This window comes from Physella acuta, unplaced genomic scaffold (genome assembly GCF_028476545.2).
Source record: "Physella acuta isolate Inbredline_101_S28 unplaced genomic scaffold, ASM2847654v3 ptg000079l, whole genome shotgun sequence".
Classification (NCBI taxonomy): domain Eukaryota; kingdom Metazoa; phylum Mollusca; class Gastropoda; family Physidae; genus Physella; species Physella acuta.
The window spans coordinates 3,357,516-3,384,568 of NW_026731599.1; the positions used below are offsets into that span (position 1 = coordinate 3,357,516).

The 27,053-nt window shown below is 34.3% G+C and overlaps 2 protein-coding genes across 5 annotated transcripts; both read left to right on the plus strand.

Annotated features, from left to right (window-relative positions):
* Nucleotides 1-16,867, plus strand: LOC131956147 (myb-like protein X). 4 transcript variants are annotated; one of them, XM_059320596.1, is made up of 10 exons: nucleotides 8-154; nucleotides 1,614-1,839; nucleotides 2,285-2,371; nucleotides 2,592-2,648; nucleotides 2,740-2,826; nucleotides 4,043-4,060; nucleotides 5,188-5,358; nucleotides 7,784-7,876; nucleotides 12,663-13,387; nucleotides 13,826-16,867. In XM_059320596.1, exons 2-10 carry the CDS (start codon nucleotides 1,750-1,752, stop codon nucleotides 15,528-15,530), a joined length of 3,033 nt encoding a protein of 1,010 aa, XP_059176579.1. In that variant the 5' UTR covers nucleotides 8-154; nucleotides 1,614-1,749; the 3' UTR covers nucleotides 15,531-16,867. The 4 variants fall into 4 exon arrangements, with proteins under 4 accessions (XP_059176563.1, XP_059176557.1, XP_059176579.1 ...); XM_059320580.1 differs by having other exon boundaries at nucleotides 1-76; nucleotides 12,663-16,867; XM_059320574.1 differs by having other exon boundaries at nucleotides 7-154; nucleotides 12,663-16,867.
* Nucleotides 16,868-17,220: 353 nt separating this feature from the next.
* LOC131954773 (leucine-rich repeat flightless-interacting protein 2) lies at nucleotides 17,221-23,941 on the plus strand. The gene is made up of 7 exons (XM_059318537.1): nucleotides 17,221-17,230; nucleotides 17,340-17,389; nucleotides 19,977-20,091; nucleotides 20,197-20,217; nucleotides 20,992-21,071; nucleotides 23,590-23,694; nucleotides 23,834-23,941. The coding sequence occupies exons 1-7, from the start codon at nucleotides 17,221-17,223 to the stop codon at nucleotides 23,939-23,941; spliced, it is 489 nt and encodes a 162-aa protein (XP_059174520.1).
* Nucleotides 23,942-27,053: the final 3,112 nt, after the last annotated feature.

Below are 27,053 nucleotides of genomic sequence, written 5' to 3' on the forward strand. Positions count from 1 at the left end.
CGGGTGTTATCTACTTTGAAAACATGGATGCCGTCCCATCCTCTTCCTGAAACCATATCCTTGACTAATGCACAATGTAGTCGGCTTCTAATTAGCTAATTTAATTTAATGTTTAAAACGCTGAAAACACATTGATAGCCTTAGTTAACAATGAGTATGCTTATAATATATATTATCCTTAGATTTATAAACCTCTTTTGAAAGTATTGATCTAGATCTATCTGTATTTATTTAATATTTATTAATTCTAAATCTTACTTTTATGATACTTCTGGGCTGGGCCCTTTCTTTACTAAACTGAGTAAAACTAAAACTAAAAACTTGACTTGTGTGTAGTTACTGTGTAGGCCTACTAGAATCTAGATCTAGATTCTCTAGATCTACAACAGTACGCGAGAGTACTGCTAGTAGATGTAGATCTCTAGATAGTACTATTCTAGTCTATTAACTTCTATTAAGTTAGGTCCAGCTACACTACTTTTTAAAACTTTTACTTTAACTTTTAGTAGATCTACTTACTTACTCATTACTTAGATCTATTACTTAGGTAATCTATTGCTGATATAGGATAGGTAGTAGGTAGGCCTATGTATGTAAAATCGCCCACGACTAGTAATGTGAAAAACAGGTGACTCCTTACATTTTAATAATTATTTCACATTTTGAGGAGGTATTATGTTTTGAAAAATACAAAAATGTTTCCTTGTTACTTAATTAATTAGGCCTACCTACTTTATTAATATTTTATTTATATTAGTTATTCACCAAATAACTAATTCTACATGTCACTCTACTTAGCAGTAAATTCTAAGACTAGCTATTAGAGCCTAGTTTTATCTAGAATCTATAGGGCCTATATTTTATTGAAATTATTTTTATTAAGCCTTAATCTAGTAGATAGATCAAGAAGGGTTCTAGATTCTAAGATTAGATATAGGTAAAGGTATCACTGGAGTTTGAGATGATCATGCTCAGAGAAGCGTAAAAGAATTAAATTTACACTAAATGTAGGCCTTAGGCTGAATAAATAATAAATAGATCTATCCCATTATTTAGGCTAGTAATATTATTTAGTACATGTATAATCAGCAACTGTGGTATGGTGTGGTCTAAGCCATAGAGTGCGAGGCTTCTCACTAGCAAGTACCGAGTTTGAATCTGGGTCCAAGTCTGTAAAACTAGAACATTACATTCCTAAGTCCACCCAGCTCTGATGGGTACCTAACTCATGTTAGGAAAAGTAAAGGTGGCTGTTATAGTGCTGACCACACCTTCCCTTGATATGCTGAGGTCAAGAAACACTAACTCTACTTCATCTGCTCAATGGATCTATAGTTCTAAAGAGGATTCTTTACTATAATCAGTATTTAAATACTGGAGTTTTAGTGCTACCAGTACAAAAGACAAATAGGTGTGTTCGTTTGTTGTTAGGGCCTAATAAATTATTAGTGTCTGAGTTAAAAAAACACTTAATAGTATTTTCTGTAGAATACTAACAACAGCATTTAAATTGTAGAGTAGATATTGGTGAATGCAATCATGATTGCAATAATGGCATTCAGTATCAACTCTATAGGCCCTGTAAATTATCCTTTTTTACTTTTTTTTTACAGGTTTAGATTTACAGATTCCAATATAGAAATACTACTGATATGCTAAAGAGCTTTTCCAGCTTTGAAAAATAATAGTGACAGACTATTCAAACCTTGTTTAGCTGTTAATCCTTGAATTTAATCAACTCTAATTAAGATGAGTTCACAGTCTGCTGGGCGTAGAAGAAGCAATATGCGGCAGCAGTATTCAGCTGAAGATCAGGCTTTAAATATGATTTCAAAAGAAGTAAGCAATCATTTATTGAAAGCTGTTGCAAACTAGTATTCTATTTCTGTTAGTAAAATGAATAAAGGCTACATGTAGTGTATAAAAATATTCTATGCTCAAATTTGCTGAATTAGGTTCTTTCTTTTAAAAATTGTTTTTATAGTTTTTATTAGGCTCTCATATTATTAGTTATTGAATTAAAAAATTTTCAGTTCTACATATACACCATCCTAGGACATCTTAATCAGTTATTTTTAGGCACATCATAATTTGTCATAGGGATATTAGAAGAAAATAAGCAAGGGGATACATGTTTTTAAAAGTATTTTTTTTTGTTAAGCTACTGAGTTATCCATGTGAAACTATACAACATAACTAGTTTAAAACATATATACCCTAATAACATGATTGATTTTAAACTTTTGATTGATTTCTCTTAAATAAAAAAAAAAATCTATTGTAGGCAGAAGCACGTCTTGCGGCAAAACGGGCAGCTAGAGCAGAAGCTCGAGAAATAAGGATGAAAGAAATTGAAAAACAAGAGAAAGAAGTAAGAACAGAAATTAAACATATTTCAACCAAGAATTTTCTATTTAAACACATTGGTTCTTGGTTGATTATATCTGTGCATTCATGTATCCACCACATTAATGTATTTACAACAGAGATTATTTTTTAATAATTAATGTTGTTTGAACAAAATTATGGTTCTAAGCTAAAACGTAATTTTACATTTTTACTAAATGAATCATTTAAAATTCTTTTTCCAGTCTGAAGGCAAGCAAGATAGAGTATATGAGCTAACAAATGAACATGTATCTTCAAAGGTAATAATATCATTAATATTGAAAATAATAGCAGATGATAAGAATTCTGGTGTAGGAAGGCTTTTAAAAGTGATCTGTTTTACGTTCTCAGATGAGGCAGTTGTCAGGTTCTAGGTCAGGCTCCAGACGGGGGAGTACAGAGTCAAATGATTCTGATGTTAAAGATGTGGATTTTAAGGTAAAGTAAATAAGCTACAATCTGTACAGCCTACATGGCATGAAATAAGAAGAGCATGTCTTTATGCTGTTTATGGAAGTTTTTTTTTTTGTATTTCTGTTCATTATTAAATCATCATCTTTAAGGTGTTTATTTAAACTACAGTTGTTGGAGTATTCATTAGAGAATATACCTATAATTGTAATTAATAATTAAGGCTGTAACATTATCTTCTTATTACAATTTCTATAGCTTTTACCTCGCTACATGGGTAGTAGTTTCACTGCAGATGCAAATTAAATTTTACAGAGTTAATTATAAATATCTTTAAAAATAGGAAATCAATAAGCAGACATTAACAAAAAGTTATAAGTAGCAAGTAATAGAAAAAGTACAACTTGAAAACTATTTTTTAAACCAATCCCAAATTTGTTGGAACAACAAATTAAATATAGTTGCAGCATAAAAGGTTTACGGTATATCATCACTTAACAATAACATTGATCAAGGAGCGAAATAATGTATCCTAGATTTACACTTATTTTAAATTCTAACATTCAGAATAGAGGCAGGGGGTGGGTGTGGTTGAGTCGGTAAAGCTCATGGTTGCTAAACTAATAAGTCTCAAGTTCGAACCCTCGGGCAATGAGGCTAGTTAGCTGGGGACAGCCACTCTTCTAGGAGTGACAACTTCAAAATCAAACAACTGCTGCCTTGTAGTTTGTTTTTGTTTGGACAAAAGCTATGGAAGCAAATCCAAAAAGAAAAGCAGATAAGAAGAATTATCATTCATAGTTGTCTGAATTAATAAAAAAAAATGTATCAGAAAGAATAAAACTAGCATTAACATCTTTATAGTTCTTATTTTAAACTACATTTTAATTCTATTAGACTTTGTGTTTCTTCTAATTTTTATTTTATTTTTATAGTTACAATTTTATTTTACATTTAATTTAAACTATCATTAGGATCAATTGTGTTTTAGTGAAATTAATTATCTTTCTTGTCTCAACTCTTTTAAATGCATTGTTTTTGTACTAGTTTCTCTCCTGGTACTGACTTGTTTATATTACATGGTCAAAGTAGAGATGTTTTGTTTTTATTTATAGTGACCAATTAAACAAGTAGCTCTTAAAAATAAATCATGGAGTTATTGTCAGCTTTATGTTTTGATGTTTCAATTTATCTTTAATTTTATGATTTATTTATGTGTCTTTTTGTTTTGACATGACAACAGAAAAGAAGTGCTAAACTGGTAAGTGGTATGTGTGAAACTAGCAAACCCATGATTTTTCTAATCATGTGCATGAGCCAGCAGCCACACAGATGGATTTGTCAATGCATGTTCAAGTAGTGTTTCTCCTGTGCTTTAATATAATAATCTTTTTGTTGAACTACTAGATTTTTAAGTTGCATTTAGAGTTAAGTAGAATTTAAAACAAAAAATCATCAGTGTAAAAAATATAGAATATAATTTTCTATGTTCATGGTCCTGTCAATAAGCCAGGGTCAAATATTTTTAGCTTTTATTTCGACTGCAGAGTTGCCTTAGTTGAAATTTCAATATTTGCTGTTTATTTCCCTTATTATCACAGCTTCAAGTTTTAGTTAAAGTGAATTGTACTTTGATTTATACATCTTATTTATTTACAAACAATTTGAGTGTGTTGTTATCATAATACATTTTGATGTTAAATTCTACATATTACATTTTGGTATCAATTTTCTAATTGTTTTTTTTTTTAATTTGAAGTGAATTTATTTTGGAATGTAAATTTGTAAATGCATATTTTTAAAATTGACTGAAATTGATACAGAGAAATGTTTTTTTCCTAAACTAATAAAGTCAATAAATTTGTTAGACTGTTGAAACTATATGATTGTTATATTCTAGCAGTGGTTATAAAAACAAAATATAAAAAAAAATTCAGTGTCCCATATTTTTAAGTTGTGATACAAGATGGTTGAAGCAGGTGCTGTGGCAGAGAGCTCTTTTAAAACTCAAAATGACAGTCCTTAGGGCAAGGAAATAACATTCTCTTTGTCTTATCTTTGCTATTAAGCCAGTAGTTTTATTGTGAATGTATTCCATTACATTAAGTGCGCCTTGCAACCTTGTGACTCCTAAAATTTGCTCTTGTGTTCACTATTAGCATCTGCTTGTGATGTTCTTCCAGATGAGGGTTTATGGACTGCCAGTTTTCTGCTCTGGAATGTTACTTTTGTTTGCTTCTCCTTATGTCTTCCCTTTAGAGCAGGATATTTTCCAGCATTAGTCTGGCAAATTTCTTAAGAAAATGTACATTATTTTCAGTAAGATCAAGTCTTGACGTCAAGTTTTTGTCTAGTTAGATGATGTAACATGAAATGCTGTGTTTTCAGGCAGAAATTAGAGAACTGGAAGAGAAATACAAAGCAGCCATGATGACCAGCGCCCAGCTGGATAATGAGAAGCAATCCCTGGTGTATCAGGTGGAGCTTTTAAAAGATCAGCTAGAGGAGCAAGATGAGGGTTACACTGAGCTGCAGAGAGAATACAAAGAAAAAAGCAGGGTAAGATTTGTTGCACCTTAAGTTCAACAGAATGTTTAGACACACACATTTAGTAAATGACATTTATAATTATTAATATATTCATATGTAGAAACAAACCTTTAATTATACAAGGAGAGAGTAAATACTTTATTTACTTATTTTCACAACAAGCAGTTCTGGGAAAATTAGACCATTTAAAGTTTAATGCATTATAAAGCTAAATTTTCTCTCAGCCATAAATTTAACTATATCTGTTATTTTTATTAGGTTCCAACACTATTATCAATTTCACAGATCATTATTATACGCTTCACAGATCATCTAATTTTAGAATACAATGAATTTAGATCTACTCATAAATTAGATTTAAGCTATTTTTAGCTCTGTAGGAGAACAAGTAGATCTAGAATCTAGGGAAATCTAGGCCAAACCAAAATTAATTAGTTAAAAACAAAAAGTATAAAACACAATAATTGAGTTCTTTACTCAACTATTTTAGGCCTTATATATTGTATATCAATCTTTGTTTCATAGCAATAGAATAGGTTAAGTTAGGATTTAATTTAATTTAAAATATTTTGTGTAATTTTACTCAATGGCAAAGAGTGGCTTTGGAGAGTAAACTAAATAATACAAAATATTTTCACCAAAATGTATATGACTTGCTTGTCAAGATGACAGTGCATTAGTGAGCCTGTAAGTGGTATGGGTTTAAAGCACTTGTCAGTGTTGATTTTTTTGTTTTAATTTTACCACATAGAAATTGTAAAGTTGGAAATCACGGTGCACCAGAAACACTATGTAAAAGCAAATGCAAAAAAAAAAAAAACAACTAAAACACAAGCACAAATGCAACACACATCATTCAAACACAAACCTAAACACAAAAGAAAATGCAAAAACAAATATAATGCAAATGCAAAAAACGCAAAAGCAAACCTAATCTTAAACAATAATACATAATAACACATTACATGAACACAAACTTAAATGCAAACATAAACGCATAGTGGTCACAGTCTAACATGGGGTTCCAAATCACACCCTCACGGGTCACTGGCGGAACCGCCTGGTGCAACTTAGTAAACGATTATAATACCCCAACTTATCATAGTCTATTGCACTCACATAAACGAACGTGTGCGCCATAGCACTCACGGGGAGGTCCGAGGCGCCAAATAGCACTCTTTTGGGGCGCCAGAGGACGCCCTGGATTCTTCTTTCTTCTTCTGCGTTCTTAATTTTAGTATTGGAATGGATCCTCTCCAGCACAATTAAGTATACGTGTCAACTGGTTATGTGCCATTGAGGCCATTGACTCTGATTTCAGCCTGTTCTTTTTGGATTTACTTCCATAGCCTTTGTCCAACCAAGAACAAACTGCAAGGCAGCAGTTGTTTGATTTTGGAGTTGTCTCTCTTAGAAGAGTGGCTTTCCCCAGCTAACAAGGCTCATCTGCTTGAGGGTTCAAACTCTAGACTTTTCAGTTTAGCAACCATAAGCTTTACCGACTCAACCACTCCGACCCCCTGGATCGCACTGTTAAAATGAAAGTATGCACCATAGCGCTCACAGGATAGCCCAGGGCGCCAAAACAAGCCCTTCCCGGGCACCTGCGGACACACCTGATTCAATTTAGTGACCGACTATAAAACCGAAAGATAGTAGTAAACATTGTTATTAGGAGCGGGGTCTAAACTTTTATTGGTTAAAAATAATAGTTTGTAAACAGTACGTCAGTGTATAAAATAAATAAAACGTGATGAGTATGATAAAGTTGCCTATTGGACCTGGCGATACACTGGGCAGGTGAAGTAGAGTTCATCTGCTTCTGAAGGGATAGTGTGGTCAGCACCATGCTCAACAGAAATCTGTGTTTTTAAAAGATTAAAAGATGGTGGCTGATATGTGACATTTTTTTCAGATGTGGGGGTCTGGATTTTTGTGATGTGTGTGACAGTGGGGAATGGTAGGGGGGAAGAAAAAGTTTAAAACAGGCATGACATCTATTATGAACGACACCTAAACTCAGTTATGAATGACACCTAAACTCAGTTATGAATGACACCAAAACTCAGTTATACAAAGAATTATGGGTGTTCTAGAGTGTGTGTGTGTGTGTGTATATATATATATATATATATATATATATATATATATATATATATATATATATATATATATATATATATCTACCTTTATATATATATATATATATATATATATATATATATATATATATATATATATATATATATATATATATATATATATATATAAAGGTAGATATATATATATAGATAGATGTATACCTGTATAGATGGGAATAAAGGTTGAAAATAAAATACATTAGTAAAAAAAATAATATTTAATCAGAATTCATGCTTATTTTTAAAGTAGGAAATTCTAAAGTTAAATATTGCACTTACTTTTCTGTTTCCAGGAGTATGATTTCATGAAGAGGGATCTTAAAGCTATGGAACATGAATTAGGCATTCTGAAACAACAATTAGAAATTAAAGATCGGTTAATAGAGGTAAGTACACTTTAGTAGATAGGATTGTAGTGGTTGTTTGTGACAAGACCTACATACTCACATTGTGTTTAGTTTAACTGTCACAGGGTTTGTTTACCTAATAGTGAGTGTATTATTGCAACATACCTGTTTTGCCTTTTAAGTACTTAGATAAACAAGTCTATATAAAAACTAATATCTTTATGAATACAAATGACACAGATGGGCATACTATTTTATGTATTAACTAGAAATGTGCCTAGACAATGTGCTGTTCAGATTATATTTTACACTATATTTTACCCAACAATTCTGACACTTAATCCATGCTTCTCCATAACACAAACTTCCCTTGCTAAACATGGTTACTCTGGTGGTGTGGCCTACAAAATATGGTTAAGCAAGCAAGCACAGTTGAGTCCAAGTTGTTTCAACTCTACAAGCACTTTTAGTTAAATATATTATTTAACATGTTTATTTTTAACTGATAAAAAACATAAATAGTCTTAGCTTGAGGAAAATGAAATGGAGTTAGTAAAAGCTTAAGGAAGTGTAAGATTAAGATGATCATAAGACTGTAGGTGTACTGTGAATTGGTTACCACAGTTTATCAGAGCTAGAATATGGGATGTGACTTTTCCGATTTTTTGTGTGCAGAAATCTGATTTTTCCTTTTCAGTTGCAATTTTCCTCCGATAATTCCATTTTCAAAATCAAACCTAAGTCAAGCTTTTGAATTTTGGGGGGATTTTCGAATTTTGCAGATCTTAAATTTTTAATTTCTCTTATACGAAGTATAGAGGAAGTATTGTGATCGTGCAAAAAATTGAAATCAAGATTTTCACAAATCTCAATGTACAACTCTAAGTCGGAAAAACTTAGTTTTGCAATTTTGTCCGTATGTGTGTGTATGTCTGTGAGCACAGTAACTTGAGTACTGTTACAGCTAGGTAGATGAAATTTCATATTTGAGTATTATATCAGACGAGCCGACCCACGACGCATCATACGCCGCTATCCAGTTGTTTTATTCTCTACTTTTAAGTAATTCATAATTTGTGAATTCGACAGTACCAATGCTGCCACTGAAAATATTTGCTTTAAAATACTATCAGTAGGTTGTTAAGGACGATAGCCCCCCCCTCCTTTCCCCTACCCTACCCCCCCCCCCGGTGAAAGCAGCCTCCTTTTAGTTACCTCCCCTAAGTTTAAAATCATTTCAAACTAAATTATCTGCCCCTGATAGCCGTCACTAAACCCGGCTCTACGATTGTAAACATTTTGCGTGAACCAAAGCTCACCAGACCATGTAGGGGTGGGGTGATAGGGAGCGCGCTTACAGCTTGGTGTTTTCTAGCGGCTCCAAGAAGAGAATTATATATATAGATTTGTAGTTCTGTATCATTTTTTCAGCAATTTCCGGTAGCCTATAAATTGAGTACAGTTTCAGATAGATAAATGAAATTTCGCATTTAAGTAAATGATCTTATTCTCTGCCTTCTTTCAAATTTGAGTAATTTTTGTGTACTGGAAGTAGTACCTTAACTATTTCCCATTTCTCAAAAAGAGCATATGAATTTTTTAAAGTACCAATATTCAGCACATTATATTATACACAATGTTTGCTGTTCACTTGGTATGCGATTCTTTTTTCTACGAGATTCTATTCTATTTTTAAAAGTTTAAGTAATTAAAAATTGATTAAAAATCATGTCTATATCCAGAGTTGCATTCCTTGTAGTTTTATATAAGAAATTTCGAGAAAGTTTAGAGGAGACCAGTCCCACTTTATTTAGTCAGAATTTTCCGCTGATATATATTTTATTATTAAAAATATGGAAATGTAATCTAAACTGTTGCTGCTTTTCAAATGAAAAGTACATCTCCCGAGCCTGATTTCCTTACCATTTTTCTTGCATGACTGCTGGTCTAATGGAAGCCCAATTTATCTACCAGTATTTTAATTTACCCTCTGTTTTTAAATCTACCCCATCTACTGTTTCTTTCTGCCTTCATTTTTTTTCACAACTTCAAAGTAAAAATGAAGTCATGGTCAATCTCAAATAGTTATGTTCCTCCTATGAAGTATACTATAATGATTTCAAAACTAATGTGAATTCACTGTGACCCCAACCGCCTTGTTTGTTGAAGAAAAATATACCCACTATTTTTAATAACAGTCTATGGCTGGCTATTCCAAAAGCATAAATAACAATGCAACTTGGCTATCAAAATATTTTTTTTGTTTAAAAGTTTTTACAAGTATTAGATCTAATTCCAAAACCCTTTTAAAATTAAATATCAGACCCTTTAAAAATATCAGATCCTTTCTAATTTCAGCTGATCTAGTAGATTTCATACCATCTCATGAACTAAAACTTTCAAATTACAAGTGGTCTAAAACTAGATCTAGGCTCTTCACTGTTGAAGACTTACATATTTACCATGCCCATCATAAGGTGTAATTTAAAATAAAAAACAATAGTACAACTAGATAATTACAATTAAAATTAGCTTAATGCTGAAATAATTTTTTTTCCATGTTTGTGAAATTATAAAATAAAATTTTTAAAAAGTTATCTATAAGGGAAACCATTAAATTGCAGTAGACAGGTCTTCATTTAGAGCATGGGTTCCCAAACTGGGGGTCGTGACCCCAGGGTAGTCGCGAAGGGCTTTCTGGGGGGGTCGCCAACTGGTAGACTAAATTCGGCTTTACTAACATTACTGGAGATGAAATAGAGAAACAGTAGCACGGTGCAAAGTTGTTCTCAGTAACGAGTCTATAAAACCTTCAAACCTAAAATGTCATTTTGAGACGAGTCATTCGGAACACACCTACAAAGATGTTGAGTTCTTTCGTCTGCATGAAGCTATTAGCAAACGCCAGAGATTTGATCGAAAAGGGAAGTTATCACCAAGGAAACACTGCATTAGTACAAGCATCATATGAAATAGCCAAGCAAAAAAAAACTAAAAAAAAAACCTCACACACAGTAGGATAAAACCTCACCAAACAATGCGTGATGAAGATGGTGAAAAACTGGGGATTCCAGTGCGGCAAAGATGCAACAACTATCTTCCTAATAATACTATTCAGCGGTTTATAACAGGCTTGTCCGTAGATGTTAAAGAACAAATTTTGAATGAAATCAAGTTTTCACCGCTGTTTGCTTTTCAAGTTAAAGAATCAACAGACTTGAGTTCATGCTAGCAGTTGCTTGTCTTTGTGAAATATATTCATTCAGGTATGTTAGCAAAGAAGAGTTGCTATTTTGTGAAGATATAATGGAGAAAATAAATACGTTTTTTGAAACTGGAGGATTAAAATGGGAAAACGGCTGTGGTGCTTTTACGGATGGTGAGGTGCGTCATCTATGTTTGGGTCAAAATAAGACTTTCAGAAAAACGTAAAAGATTTAGCTCCCTAACCAAAGGGAATCCATTGCATGATTCACCGGTATGCCATCACCAGCAAGACTCTTCCGACTCCATTGCTAATAAAAGTCGTAAATTATATTAAAACTGGAGTCCTAAACAGTCATCTGTTTAAAGAACTGTGCAAAGACATGAATAACGATCACGAGGTTCTGCTTTTCTACACAACAGTACTCTGCTGCCAAAAGGAAATGTTGTGATCCAATTATTGAATTGAAAGATGAAATCAAGATGATCTTGGAAGTGAAAGGAAAACATGACCTTTTAATATACTTTAACGACAAAGAGTGGTTGGGGAGAGTATCATACCAAGCAGATATATTTGAACACTAACATAAGTTTAACCTGAAGTTTCATGGAAAATGAACGAATATTATCTTTTTTCGTGATAATCGCGGGGCATATGTATCTAAGCTGCTAAATTAGCAAAGAAAAATAAACCTTGGAAATATTGCCATGTTTGAGAAACTCTGCAGTGTGGTAGATAAATCAGAATGTGAAATAAATAAAAATTTGAAACTGCGACATTATTTTCCTCTGAGCTGAAAGAAGAAGTCTGCATTGACCCACTCTCTGCATCCCTTAAGTTTGCCAGCATTCCCGATGAATTGAAAGATGAAATCTTGGATTTGCAAAATGAATCCGCGTCATGTACACACTCAATTTTGGTGTAATATGCGCAATTCATACCCCAACGTGTAATTGATTGCCTTTCGAGTTTTAGTTCCTTTTGTGTCTACATATCTTCGTGAGAATAGATTTTCAAAACTTCCCCAATTAAAACAAAACAAAGAAATGAGTAAAATGCTGAGACATGAGGTTGGCTTTATCATAAACTCAACGGCAAATGTTGAGTCTAGATAATATCATGCAATTTCCTCATCGTATTAAAACAGTTATAAAAAATAATTCATATTGAAAGTCTACTAGAAAATCTTATTTTAGTGTGTATTAATTTCCTTACTAATATCGACTTTTTAATTCTTTGGGGGTCGCGGGTCACTTACTTTTTATAAAAGAGGGTCAACACTCGAAAAAGTTAGGGAACCACTGATTTAGAGTAACAGAATTTTTTAAAATATTTAAACAAAAAATATTAGCTATATTAAACTATAAATGAGTACCAAACAGTGTGAGACTGCTTTAACTGCAGTAAATCTTATTGATTTCCTATCTGTAAAAAAATGTCCTATTATTTTCCATGGCCAAATCACATCCCTGTAGAATGTTTTAAAATTTGTTTTAATTCTTACTAAAATATTTCCTTGAAATGTTACAAAAAAATGGGCAATCTGTGAATAAAGCTATTTATTTGTCTAATGAATATCATTTGTTTTTCTGTGTAGTAAATGCCCATTACATTTTTCAGGAGAGTGGCTTTGTTATAATGGCCAATGACAAGGGTGAGCCAGTCCTGGAGAAACAGTCTACAACTACCAATGGTCCACTACCTACCGGTGCTTTCTTGGTATCTTCTGAAACAAAAGATTTCTTGGAGAAGTCACCTGGTGTAACTTTAGGTACAACAGTCAGTGGCAGTCATTTTATTTCCAGTAGTGTTGTTGGTGTTGCCTCCTCTTGTCCTGTTGATGCTGTCCACCCATCTGAAAATGAAACTGATCCAGCTCTGACCTCAGGTTGCAGAGTTGGAGAGAAAGTTTCATCCTCAGGTGCTTGCAGAGACCGGGCGTTAGATGAGGCGGTGCATGTTAGTTGTTTAAACAGCATGGAATTGTTAGCAAGTGAGCATGAGAAAGGTAGTGCAGAGGCTTGTCCAGGAACAGGTCCTGATATGGTGGACTCAGTGGGAAGCTCCTTCTTACAACTTCCATCAGAACTTTCCTCTAGGCCTCGCAAATCAGGAGAGGAAGAGTCTGATGCTGAAGAATTTTATGATGCTATAAGTACTCCCTCCCCATTTGAAAAAGTTTCTACTGACTTTGGTTCAGATCCCGTAAAGAACAAAATAAATATTAGCTTAGAAGGGGGCCTGGAAAGTACTGAATCCTGTCAGTCTGCACTGGAGCTAGCTAGTCATAGTTCACTCAATGGAAATGATGACCACAACAAAGATGTTAAAAGCAAAATGGACAAATCTGAGCAAGCCATAGAAAGTTCAGAAACAGTGGCTGAAAATGAAAACAAAATGGACAAAACTGATGTTGAGCAAGCCATAGAAAGTTCAGAAACAGTGGCTGAAAATGAAAACAAAAAGGACAAAACTGATGTTGAGCAAGCCATAGAAAGTTCAGAAACATTGGCTGGAAATGAAAACAAAATGGACAAATCCGAGCAAGCCATAGAAAGTTCAGAAACAGTGGCTGAAAATGAAAACAAAATGGACACATCTGAGCAAGCCATAGAAAGTTCAGAAACAGTGGCTGAAAATGAAAACAAAAAGGACAAAACTGAGCAAGCCATAGAAAGTTCAGAAACAGTGGCTGAAAATGAAAACAAAATGGACAAAACTGATGTTGAGCAAGCCATAGAAGGTTCAGAAACAGTGGCTGAAAATGAAAACAAAATGGACACATCTGAGCAAGCCATAGAAAGTTCAGAAACAGTGGCTGAAAATGATAAAATGGACAAGTCTGAGCAAGCCATACAAAGTTCAGAAGCATTGGCTGGAAATGAAAACAAAATGGACAAATCTGAGCAAGCCATAGAAAGTTCAGAAACAGTGGCTGAAAATGAAAACAAAATGGACACATCTGAGCAAGCCATAGAAAGTTCAGAAACAGTGGCTGAAAATGATAAAATGGACAAGTCTGAGCAAGCCATACAAAGTTCAGAAACAGTGGCTGAAAATGAAAACAAAATGGACAAAACTGATGTTGAGCAAGCCATAGAAAGTTCAGAAACAGTGGCTGAAAATGAAAACAAAATGTACACATCTGAGCAAGCCATAGAAAGTTCAGAAACAGTGGCTGAAAATGAAAACAAAAAGGATAAAACTGATGTTGAGCAAGCCATAGAAAGTTCAGAAATAGTGGCTGAAAATGATAAAATGGACAAGTCTGAGCAAGCCATACAAAGTTCAGAAACAGTGGCTGAAAATGAAAACAAAATGGACAAAACTGATGTTGAGCAAGCCATAGAAAGTTCAGAAACAGTGGCTGAAAATGAAAGCAAAATGGACAAAACTGATGTTGAGCAAGCCATAGAAAGTTCAGAAACAGTGGCTGAAAATGAAAACAAAATGGACAAAACTGATGTTGAGCAAGCCATAGAAAGTTCAGAAACAGTGGCTGAAAATGAAAACAAAATGGACAAAACTGATGTTGAGCAAGCCATAGAAAGTTCAGAAACAGTGGCTGAAAATGAAAACAAAATGGACAAAACTGATGTTGAGCAAGCCATAGAAAGTTCAGAAACAGTGGCTGAAAATGAAAACAAAATGGACACATCTGAGCAAGCCATAGAAAGTTCAGAAACAGTGGCTGAAAATGAAAACAAAATGGATAAAACTGATGTTGAGCAAGCCATAGAAAATTCAGAAACAGTGGCTGAAAATGAAAACAAAAAGGACAAATCTGATGTTGAGCTACCAACAGAGAACTCTGTTGTTGAATCTGATGTTCAAACAGAGAAGAAATGTGAAAAAGTTGTCCTAGAAGAAACTGAAACATTAGATCCAAATGATAATATTAAGGCCACTGCCTTTGATGAGGAAATAACTGTAGAACAGCTGAGAGAAAAATACCCTGAGGTTGAAAGCCCCAGTACAGGGCAAGATCTAGTGAGATCACTGAGTCATGGAGAGTCTGAGACATCAGAAGCTCCAGATGATTATAACCTAGATGACATTGATGACATACTTGACACACCACTCACAGATGATGCTGCAAAGGAGGTTGATCTTGATGCATCCACTGTATCTGAAGATGCTCAGAAGGGTCATGTTGATGCTTCAACTTCAGTTCAACAATGCACTAGACCTTCAGAGGTTGTTCCTGAAAAAGTAGCATCTGTTGAAATGAAACCAGTCAAGCTAGAAACACCAGAAAAAAATGGGGCTGATAAAAAAGAAAAGCCTTCAAAGGGCAAAGGGAGTACAAAGGAAAGTAAAAAAAGTAAAGAATCAAAATCTAAAAGTAAATCAGAGAAAAGAGAATCTCAGGCTTCACTTGAAGATGATTTAGAAGGAACTTTAGAAAAACAACTTAGTGAAGCAGGCATATCAAAATCTCATAAGAAATCTAAAAAGTTCAGCTTGTTAAAAAAAGTTTTCAAGTAATGACTTAGCCTTAGCTATAAGATGTCATTTCTGATATTTTGCTCTACTTACTGCTTGTTGTAGTGTTTGCTATCTCATGTTGCTGTGATTTTTACTCATTCTTTTTGTGCATAGTCTTTCATATCCTTATTATACTATTATATTTGTAAGATATAAAATCATGTTTCCTAGATTTTACTTAATCAAAAGCTGTATTTTCCATTTTTAATCTAAAGATAACACTTCAACAAATGTTCTTCATATCAATCAGTTTGATTCTAGTTTTTACAAAAATAACTTGTGTCAGTAGATGCGTATCAAATACTCCACCCTTTAAAAAAATTTTCATAATGGTTTTAAAAATGTAAATGTAACAAATGTAAAATTTCATCTTGAACCAAGTTTGATAAATACTAGTAGATTATTGCTTGCTGCTCATGTAATAACCATGTGTGTAGTTTATTTTGCTGTGATTTCATTTTTTTGTATTTTATATTTACTTTTGAGGTATGTGCTGTATGGGTGAAAAAAAATTGAAATAGTTGTGGCGAGTCAATTGTTTAGGAACAATCACTGGATACATTCCCTCAGATTTTGTACTAGAAGATTTTACATTGCCATATATTTTGTTTTCATATATGGGATTTATTTTTATGTATATATTTTCCTGGAAAATGTAGTATTATCAGGGTTGGATTTCTGTGTTGCAATAAATCTGTCAGGCAGAGTCAAGTTAAAACCAGTTTTTAAATACTTTAGTCCATTCTTTTTATAGCAGTACTGAGAGTGTAATTTATCTCTCGAAGCACTTAAAACCAGTTTTTCAAGTATACTCTAGAAGCATTAATGCAAGTATACATTAACTCTAGAAGCATAAATTCATGTATACATTTGCTCTGATAGTTACAAAGACAACTAATTGGAATTCAAAATGAAGTTTTTGAAACTGTTCATGCTATATATTATAATCTTAATAATCTTAAATGACTTCTGTATCACTTAATTTTGTATCTGGATTTTGAAGTATATTTTAAATGTTTATATAAACATTTATATATTAATTGCTTTCACTAGCTGCATATGCTTTTGGCAATATTTTTTATACCAAGTTAAATGTCTTATATTGATGATTTCTATGTTAATATCAGTAAATTAAAAGCATGCTACTTAACCAAATCAAAAATTTCTCAATTACTGTCAAACTAGTGCATGAAGAATTAGGGCTCAATTTTTGTTTGTTTGTTGCATAATATTGTTTTATCCTGATTGACATATTCAAAAGTTTGAATTGGAGGGTAGATAACTTTTAAAAGACAGTGTATATTTTACTCTGATTTTGAATAAAGAAAATAATGGTATATATTACTACTGGTTTCAGTAATTATTTTCTGACTGGAGCTCCCATGTCACATGTAACAAGTGTTTAACTTGACTCTGGTTTGAACAGTGCATGTCTAGTGTTTAGTACTGCATGTCTTGGTGCTTGTAGTCTTGGACTGGAAGTCTTGATTTTAGAATGTGCTGCTACTTTAAACAATTTTTGTTTCCTCAAAAATGAAATGTTAATTTTTTTGTTTAGTTTTAGACTACTTGAAAACTGAGCTTAGTACTAGAAATCCCCAGCCAACATCAGAGTTAACTAGATTTATCTGCCAACAGTGCTGAATCTTTATTAAAATGTTGTAACAAGTAGGGCAGATGATCTCTCAAGATGTACACAAGTCAGCAGTTCTCAGAAATGGCTTGTTTACTTTTCTTAACATCCCCTTGATATGTCTGTCTTATGCTATCTTTGAAAATAGCCAAGAAAAACTTTTTTGTGTTCCCCAGATGATAAGGTGAAAAGTTATGCTGCAGAAAAAGCTTCCCTGTTAAAAGAGGTACTGTCATGTGAACTAGTTGACCTGAGCTATTCTTACTTGTGTCTAAAATATGTAAAGCCAGTCTCTAATGAAGAAATTCTGTTGTCGGATGCTGCCCTCAGACAGAGTGGGTCTCAAAACATGCCTTTACTACCCCATGGTTTTTGGGAAGGCTGGGCTTAGGTTAAAGCTCTTTCATGTGTCATTGCCAGAAAAACAGGTGAACTCTATTTTAGATGTGCAAACTTCAATCTAATCACAGTGACCGCTATTGTTTTACTAAGCTGCTGAAATAATTTTGAGCATGTGAATGAGTGATGTCAGTTGTTGGTTACATAGAATGATGAAAGCCTCATACACAGGAAGGGAGGAAACACACAAACATCATTGCTCTGCTGTGGTTAAGGCTGAGATTATCTGCAAGTGCTAAATTACTTGAGCAAGGTTTTATTTTCTGGGCTGCCTGAGCTCGTGAAATTTCCCCTGCCTGTTTGTAGTCTTCTAATAAACAACTTCCATTTTTATTGTATTCATAAGGTAGATAAATGGTACGGTAAAAAAGCTTTTGAGTCCAGTTGTCTTGCAACTGACCTGAAACTAATATTATTATAACTAATTTTTATTAATGGAGATAACAGTAGGATGTCATTGTATTTCTTTAGTGAAAGCGGGTCAGTAAGAAAGTATTATGCCTGAGATTGTAAAAGGCAAGTTTGGTAGCTAGTGATAAGTTGGCTAGTGACAAACTGTTGACTAGCTAGTGACAAGTTGGTAGCTAGTGAAATAAGTGCTTGTGATGGCTAGTGACAAGTTTGGTAGCTAGTGACAAGTTGGGTAGCTATTGAAATTAATTTGTGTCTGTGATGGCTGTGACAAGTTGGGTAGCTAGTGACAAGTTGGGTAGCTATTGAAATTAATTTGTTTCTGTGATGGCTGTGACAAGTTGGGTAGCTATTGACAAGTTGGGTAGCTATTGAAATTAATTTGTTTCTGTGATGGCTGTGACAAGTTGGGTAGCTAGTGACAAGTTGGGTAGCTAGTGACAAGTTGGGTAGCTATTGAAATTAATTTGTTTCTGTGATGGCTGTGACAAGTTGGGTAGCTAGTGACAAGTTGGGTAGCTATTGACAAGTTGGGTAGCTATTGAAATTAATTTGTTTCTGTGATGGCTGTGACAAGTTGGGTAGCTAGTGACAAGTTGGGTAGCTAGTGACAAGTTGGGTAGCTATTGAAATTAATTTGTTTCTGTGATGGCTGTGACAAGTTGGGTAGCTAGTGACAAGTTGGGTAGCTAGTGACAAGTTGGGTAGCTATTGAAATTAATTTGTGTCTGTGATGGCTGTGACAAGTTGGGTAGCTAGTGACAAGTTGGGTAGCTAGTGACAAGTTGGGTAGCTATTGAAATTAATTTGTGTCTGTGATGGCTGTGACAAGTTGGGTAGCTAGTGACAAGTTGGGTAGCTAGTGACAAGTTGGGTAGCTATTGAAATTAATTTGTGTCTGTGATGGCTGTGACAAGTTGGGTAGCTAGTGACAAGTTGGGTAGCTAGTGACAAGTTGGGTAGCTATTGAAATTAATTTGTGTCTGTGATGGCTGTGACAAGTTGGGTAGCTAGTGACAAGTTGTGTAGCTAGTGACAAGTTGGGTAGCTATTGAAATTAATTTGTGTCTGTGATGGCTGTGACAAGTTGGGTAGCTAGTGACAAGTTGGGTAGCTAGTGACAAGTTGGGTAGCTAGTGACAAGTTGGGTAGCTATTGAAATTAATTTGTGTCTGTGATGGCTGTGACAAGTTGGGTAGCTAGTGACAAGTTGGGTAGCTAGTGACAAGTTGGGTAGCTATTGAAATGAATTTGTGTCTGTGATGGCTGTGACAAGTTGGGTAGCTAGTGACAAGTTGTGTAGCTAGTGACAAGTTGGGTAGCTATTGAAATTAATTTGTGTCTGTGATGGCTGTGACAAGTTGGGTAGCTAGTGACAAGTTGGGTAGCTATTGAAATTAATTTGTGTCTGTGATGGCTGTGACAAGTTGGGTAGCTAGGGACAAGTTGGGTAGCTAGTGACAAGTTGGGTAGCTAGTGACAAGTTGGGTAGCTATTGAAATTAATTTGTGTCTGTGATGGCTGTGACAAGTTGGGTAGCTAGGGACAAGTTGGGTAGCTAGTGACAAGTTGGGTAGCTAGTGACAAGTTGGGTAGCTATTGAAATTAATTTGTGTCTGTGATGGCTGTGACAAGTTGGGTAGCTAGGGACAAGTTGGGTAGCTAGTGACAAGTTGGGTAGCTAGTGACAAGTTGGGTAGCTATTGAAATTAATTTGTGTCTGTGATGGCTGTGACAAGTTGGGTAGCTAGTGACAAGTTGGGTAGCTAGTGACAAGTTGGGTAGCTATTGAAATTAATTTGTGTCTGTGATGGCTGTGACAAGTTGGGTAGCTAGTGACAAGTTGGGTAGCTAGTGACAAGTTGGGTAGCTATTGAAATTAATTTGTGTCTGTGATGGCTGTGACAAGTTGGCTAGCTATTAAAATAGAGAACACAGGAATGGGCAGGAAACCAGAGGTGTGGCTAAAAGCTTAGTGCTCTGGTTACAAACATTTCTTTCAGATTAAGGCATTGAAGACTGAATTGGAAGATCATCAGTATAGTGCACGTAAAGGTGAATCCTCATCCAGTATACCACAAATGAATGGACCAGAAATGCAGCTTTATGAAATTCAGCGTAAGTTTAATACAGTTTCCTTAAACTATTCCCTTGATTTTGAATAAAATAATTTTTAAAAAATGATAACTTTAAAATGTTGACATTTACAATCTCCTGTCTCAGGCCAGTCCGACTATGAAAGAGGTAACGAGAGGCATGGGGTGTACAAACCAACACATTTTTCTTTGGTTCTGTTCAATACTGTACATTATTCATTACTTTGGAGTTACATGTTTGGATATTAGAATCACATGTGAATAATGTACATGTCATTTTTGTTTTTTCTTAGAGTATCACTTCTAGTGAACAGTTTCTTGGTTAAGTGACTAAAACTTCTGCATGCTTTTCCCCACAAAAGCTGACTTCTACTTTCATAAGTGCACCTTTTCTTTTTCTTCTGATTTTTTAAAAAGCAATAACACTTTGTTTTCCTTAGTGTGATTAGAACACAACTCGCACGGATGTTATTCTTCCTGTGTTACTTGGTTTATGTGCAAAGATTGTCAGTGTTTTCATGTCTCTTCTTGAAGCCTCCATGCAGTAGAGAGCAGAGATACCAACTTCCTGTTTGCATTGATTATACTGTAAATGTTGAAGTTTGAATCCAGAGCCTAGTAGAAATTAACATGTTATCACATCATGTGGTTTAAAGAGCAGGAGGCTCAGATCAGCAACAGACATTGTGACCTTTGATTTTTTTAGTTCTCAATGCAAGTTTGTGTTTCAGACAGATGTCTATCTTAGAAAATTTTAAAAAAGGGGTAAAAAATAATGAAGTTTATATCAAATCTTGCAGTAAAATTTTATTATCATTGTACTTAAATCAATTCATTTGACATTTAGTCATGTTTTATACAAGTGTTAGCAGTTGCATGAACTATTTGTTGCATGTACTAAATGATTGTGTCTATCTTGAAGGTGAAGCCAGTAAACAAATTCATGATTACAAATTCAAGCTTCAAAAAGCAGAGCAAGATATAGCAACTTTAGAGGGAATGGTAAACATTCAATTTTATACAAGCTTTTTCTTAACTCACTTTGTCAGTGGGTGGGTTTGTGCTCAAATTGTGCAGCTCAGTTTCTCATGCAGCATTTCAATTTAAAAAACTTATTTTCTATAACAATGAAAGAAAATCTTATTTTCTATCTAATCTATATGTATTAAAATGAAAGTATGCCTGCATGGATTTGCTGTCACAGGTTTTCATTCATTTTAAAAAGTGCGGTACACTACGAATAGGATAGGCTACTATAATAATTAACTAAATTGAATCAGGAGTGTCCTCTGGGCCCCAGGATCCCCTGTGAGCACTATGACGCCTACTTTTGTTTTAAAGAGTGCAATACACTATGGATAGGATGGGCTGCATGCAGATACTCTGAGGCCCTAGCTGGGTGCTATTTGGCACACCAGGTTCCTCCATGAGCACTATGGCACTTATGTTTGTTTTTAAGAGTGTGATACACTATGGATACGATTAGCTTCTATAATCATTCACTAAATTGAATCTGGCAAATCTGCCTCCGGTCTGGTGACCTGCAGAGACACGAGCTCCACCATGAGCACTATGGCGCCTACATTCATTATAAAGAGCATCGTATAATAGGGACACCGCACAAACATTCTGTGATTAAACAAAACTACGGGCTGTAACAGCGCCCCTGCGGTAGTGTAACTGGTGGCTCCCGAGAGTGCCCTGCTATGCCCCTGACTTATAGTTCGGGGTGATAAATGTACACTCAAGGCTTTTAAACAGCACGGCGTGGGGCATCTGGGGCGCTAGTGTGGACAAACCTGTACCATAACAACTCAGATCCAAGACATGATGAAATCCTCTTAAACATTGCATCAGCCAGTTAAATATCAAATGAGTCATTAAAACAATAACTATATTCAATAATGAAAGTATATGAACAATTAGTAGCAAACATTTGATCATTTGGGTGACTTGTGTTCATGGTTTTCAATTTGAAACCTGAGAACCTACTGCCAATTTTTATTAGGGACAAATAATAGTTGTTTAGAATTAAAATTGCAATCTTTTTAACTGTGTTTGAAAGAAATATTTTTAGTGATGAATCAATAAAGTATTAATTACTAATAGTTTTTAAAATCTAAATGTTATTTAAAAAAATTTGCCTGGTTTTAAAAAAATAAAAGCCACATATATAATAACAAGCCTTTAGATGCACTAAAAATAAGAAAATAAAAGAAGCTTACTCAATTTAGAGATAAAAGCATTGGTGGCTCATAAAATGTCTAACACATTTAGGCAATCAGTGCTTTTACTATATTATATAAAAGTTTTATACTGTTTTTTTTGGGACAAACTGAAAATAGTACATCAATGCTTTATCAAATTTTTTCTTCCATCTATAAATATAAAAATGAAAGTATGTTTGTGGGTTTGTCTTTTATGCATTACTACACCTTTCATACTATCACCATGAAACTTTTGCAAGTTGTTGAAAATACTCAAGGGGAGGTTTCTGCTAAAACTTTTAATTTTGCAATGGCTGTGCCTCGGGTTGGTGTGATTTTTCTCTGTACATGGTAAAAATTCAGATTTGACGCCGTTCATCCGAGTGCCATGTAACTTTGGGGAGTTGATGAGAATATTCCTGAGAAGGTTTCTGCTGGGAAAAATTAAAATTTCTTATGATTTTTGCTATCTTAGCACTTGGTATCCGTTAATTGGGCATCCTGCATAGCGGCCAAGGAATACTAATATATTCAGCTGTTAAACCAGCGATTGTGTGATCAACGCGCCCCAAGCTCCCCTGTGAGCACTATGGCGCCTACGTCATTTAAAAAAAAAAGGCTATACACTAAAGACATGATGGGCAACAATAATCATTGATTATATTTTAATCAGGCGTGTCCTCTGGCGCCCCAGCAGGGTTGATTTGCCGCTCTGGGCTTTACCGCCAACATTAGCTTTAAAGAGCACCCTACAATATTTACAAAGTGGCACACGACATCTTATGATTAAACCGAACCAGGAGCCGTACGCGGTGCCCCTGCAGTGGTGTAATGTGGCTCTCGAGAGCGCCTCTCTCCCTGACACCTGAGATGTTGCCGAAGTGTGTCCTAACTCACTATTAATGAGAGTGATGAACGTACACTCAAGGCTTTCATCACCCAGCATGCCCTGAGGCGTGCTGGGCGGTAGTGTGGGCAAACCCGCACCCGACAAATAAGATCCAAGAAATATAGTGCCGGCATTATTTACTTTTAAATAACTCAGTTTTAGAAAACAAATTCATGCGTCTAAGAACAAAGAATTGGTAACACTTTGATGAAACCCTCTTAAAATATTTCATCAACCAGTCATGCTAGTAGTAAATCAACACTTCACTAGGACTGGATAATGCAGTACACTTCTTTGAAGAGCTCTGTTGATTAGTTACAAGCTAGGATTGTCCTTGTCACTAGATTAGTAAAATCAAGCAGTTAGTCCTATGTTTGTGTATTAAAGAGTCCATTTCTTGAGCTTTGTTGACTGTGTCCTGCAGGTGACTAGACTAGAGACTCAGGTCAAGAGATATAAAACAGATGCTGAAAGAGCTGAAGGGGTGGAAGATGAATTAAAGCAAGAAAAAAGAAAATTACAGAAAGAGGTCTGCATTTTGTCTGATATATTTGTCAAATAAGATCACAACAATTTCTTAGATTTCAACAGTAAAGAAAAAAATAAAACTAAAATTATGTGTGCACTAAACTCAACCAATTAAAAAAATGATTTGTTCTATTTTTCAGTTACGAGAAGCTTTAACCCAAATAGAGGAGCTTCAAAACCAAAACAAGCATTTGACAGCTAGACTAGAGCGCATCAAGCAGACCCGGACAGCTTTAGGCATCCAATGATTCCCTGATCTCTGTGTGACTGCTTGCCCCTGTATTATCTGTGATTAGCCTTCCTGTGTGAAGGTCAAGTTGACCAGAACTCTGTGCCAGGGTTGGATTGTAAACTCTTTGAATTTCTTGATACTTTCTAATGCTGGCAGATACAACTAGATCTTTCACTAGTTTTAAACCTAGTTTTTATTTGGAATACATAGAGGAAATTAGTAAAAAAAAATGAATTAAAAATGAGAATTGAAATGCCATTATCATTAGCCAGCTTGTGCTAACCAACCCTTTTATTTTCTGTCCTTGATGTGTGACATGGGCTGGAACTCCTGACCATTTGTACTGAAGTGGTGCCTTGCTGTCCCATTGCCATGACAGCTTTCTTTGTGTGGATGGAGCTCCCCCTTGGGTGTGAAGATTTGAGTGCAGGGTGAAACCTGTAGTTAGTGTTGCTTGAAATGTGACATAGGTTGTGAGTTAGGCTGCAGTTGTAGAGTGCATGCTCAGAAACTTTGTAGATAACATTGTATGGAAACTTACCCTATACTTATTACTGTGTGATTCTGTTTGGTAAATAACTCAGCACATTAGTTGTAGAAAGTCTGCACTTGCTTAACCCATTCAAGTTGTGTGAGGTGTATTTTGGTTTGTTCATTCAGCCAGCCACCCCTTCCCCACACCTAACTACCAGTTCTGACTTGAGGAATGTATAGAATAGTCAGTTGCCTTCAGAGTGGCAACTCCACTAGGCAGTTGATGTTGTTCCCCACTGGCTGACCATTTCTTCCTATAATATGGAGTTGGGGGATCACATGGACCCCATTACAATTTGATGTAAACATGTTAGAAATATTATAATGTTATGTTTTTGTGATGTGAACACCACTGAGAAATATTTTTAGTTTTCTCCCCATGTTTCAATCTAACAATTATAGGTCCATTATAATATTTAGATGCAAAATGTGATGAATATTTCATAGTCCTTCTGTTTAGCTAAATTGATTACCTTTGTAATAATAATATATTTATGGTAGCCGAACCATTTCCTGGTTTGGTTACAGTTATTCAGTGGAAAAAAATGGTATATCATCCAGCGAACATTTGTTTTTCTATAGAATGTTTTCACCTCCATTGTGCTTTCAAGAGTTATCTCAACTACTTTTCACAGGGAATAACAAAAATTGGTAGACTGATTGATCTGGCTAATGAGGCAGTCATTAGAGCAACATGATGACTATATTTTGTCTAACATTGAAATGTGGTCAGACAAGATATGATGCACAGGTCTTGAGACACAGTCTCTGCTCTTTATAAATCAATTGTGCCATTGTAGACAACTCAGCAGAAGTATGTAAGAGGCTTTGAAAAATTACCTTTCCTTACTGATATTCTCACACATAGATCTATGTTTTATACATTTGGAATTGTGTCAAAACAAAACTCAAATAGTTTAAGGTCATAAAGGAAATGTTTATTGCAGTAGAATTGTATAGATCCAACCACCAAGTGCTCTTCATCTCTCTGCTTTGTGCAATGAATGTTATTGCTATATAATGTAATTGAAGCTTGAATCACTAAACATAGATACAATAGCTGAACACTATTGTTATGAAGGCCTCATAAAGAAAACAAAAGTATTGTAATGTTTAAAGTGATTCTTTCTCCAGTATCAGTTACAGTCAGTTCCAAATTAAATCCTGCACATTTAGTTTCAAGGAAGTAGCATTAGAGAAGAGCAGTCTATAAGATTGAAAAAAGTGCAGGAAATTTATAATAACCTAAGATACTTAAAAGTTATTCAAGTATTTTTCTACTAAGGAAAACAATGCCATATTATTATATAAATTCATGGAATTATGATAAGTTTTAAAACATCATATGTATTTAATTATGACAAAGGTTGACTACATATTATGTCCTAAAATTTGGCATCAAAGGCTACGTGAGTAACACATGAACCTGTGTCAAACTGCTCCCTTCTCAGCCTCTGATTCCAGTCTGTATCAGACTGTAGACTGTTGCCATCCTCTCAGTTAACGACCGTTTAACTAAAAATATAATACTACTAGTCATATCACTAATTAGAGATTTTGTCATTTGAACATGACTTTTTGTATATTATTCTAAAAATTATCAATCTTTTTCTCACATCAGAAATGGAAACGTAAAAAGGGTTGTAATGTACAAAATATATTTGCTTTTTTTGGTAATTATTGAGAAGGTATCAATATTTTCCAGAATTGTAACAGAATTCACTTTTTTTTAGCATTTATTCATATAGATTTTTAAATAAATATTCTTTTTTTTTGTATTTAAGTGATTTTGATAGTTTTCATTCATTGAATGTTGCTAAATACTTTCACCTCCATCCATTCATTAAATGCTAAAATTATGTGTTTTGAAAATTGATGGTGCTAATGAACCAGCACAAGGTAACTCTTCCATTTTTTAAATTTCATTCGATTGCCAGTTTGTACTTGAAAAAACTAATTAATTATGCCATGTAATGTTAATAGGAAACGGCTCAGATCTTTCCTCTGTCAATACTATTGGTAATATAATAGAATGCATTCATGATATCTATATATTCATTAAAAAAGACACGGTGATGGACCAAGAACACATTACTTTTAAAACCAAATGTCTCTTGCTTTATTTGTATTTACTGTGATGTGGCTACAGCAACACTTAGTCCACCATAAACCATAATGACAGCAAAACTTCTAAATCACAACCCCCAATTACACATTATTTTATTATTCTCCTATTTTATTTTCTCCCTATATTTTAAATATCAATAGAAGTAAGAATAATAACCACATATAGTGTTATTGTAAAAGATTGAGTTAGTGATTACAAGACTATTCTTAGTGCTCTTTCACAAATCTCCAAAATGTGTGCAGACAACATTGTAGTTTAACTGTGCCTTGACAGATTCAGATACTGAAAATGTATGCACTTTACAGGATTAAATATTGCTATATAATAACAAAACTCAACACATTTTCAAGTGAAGTGGCTATGTAAAGGTTGTTTTAAGGATTGAGAGACCAATATTTATAGTAAAGACACAATTTTGCAATGTTTTGTTTTTCTTCAGCAATTGGATTATTTTTTATGGTACTTT

Excerpts from the sequence above, each read along its gene's own strand:
- LOC131954773 (XM_059318537.1), top strand. Across the intron at positions 17,390-19,976 it reads AAGCTTCCCTGTTAAAAGAG|ATTAAGGCATTGAAGACTGA; the intron begins GTACTGTCATGT and ends CATTTCTTTCAG. Across the intron at positions 20,218-20,991 it reads CCAGTCCGACTATGAAAGAG|GTGAAGCCAGTAAACAAATT; the intron begins GTAACGAGAGGC and ends TCTATCTTGAAG.
- LOC131956147 (XM_059320580.1), top strand. The coding sequence starts at position 1,750 with ATGAGTTCACAGTCTGCTGGGCGTAGAAGAAGCAATATGCGGCAGCAG. Across the intron at positions 5,359-7,783 it reads AATACAAAGAAAAAAGCAGG|GAGTATGATTTCATGAAGAG; the intron begins GTAAGATTTGTT and ends TTCTGTTTCCAG. Across the intron at positions 7,877-12,662 it reads TTAAAGATCGGTTAATAGAG|GAGAGTGGCTTTGTTATAAT; the intron begins GTAAGTACACTT and ends TACATTTTTCAG.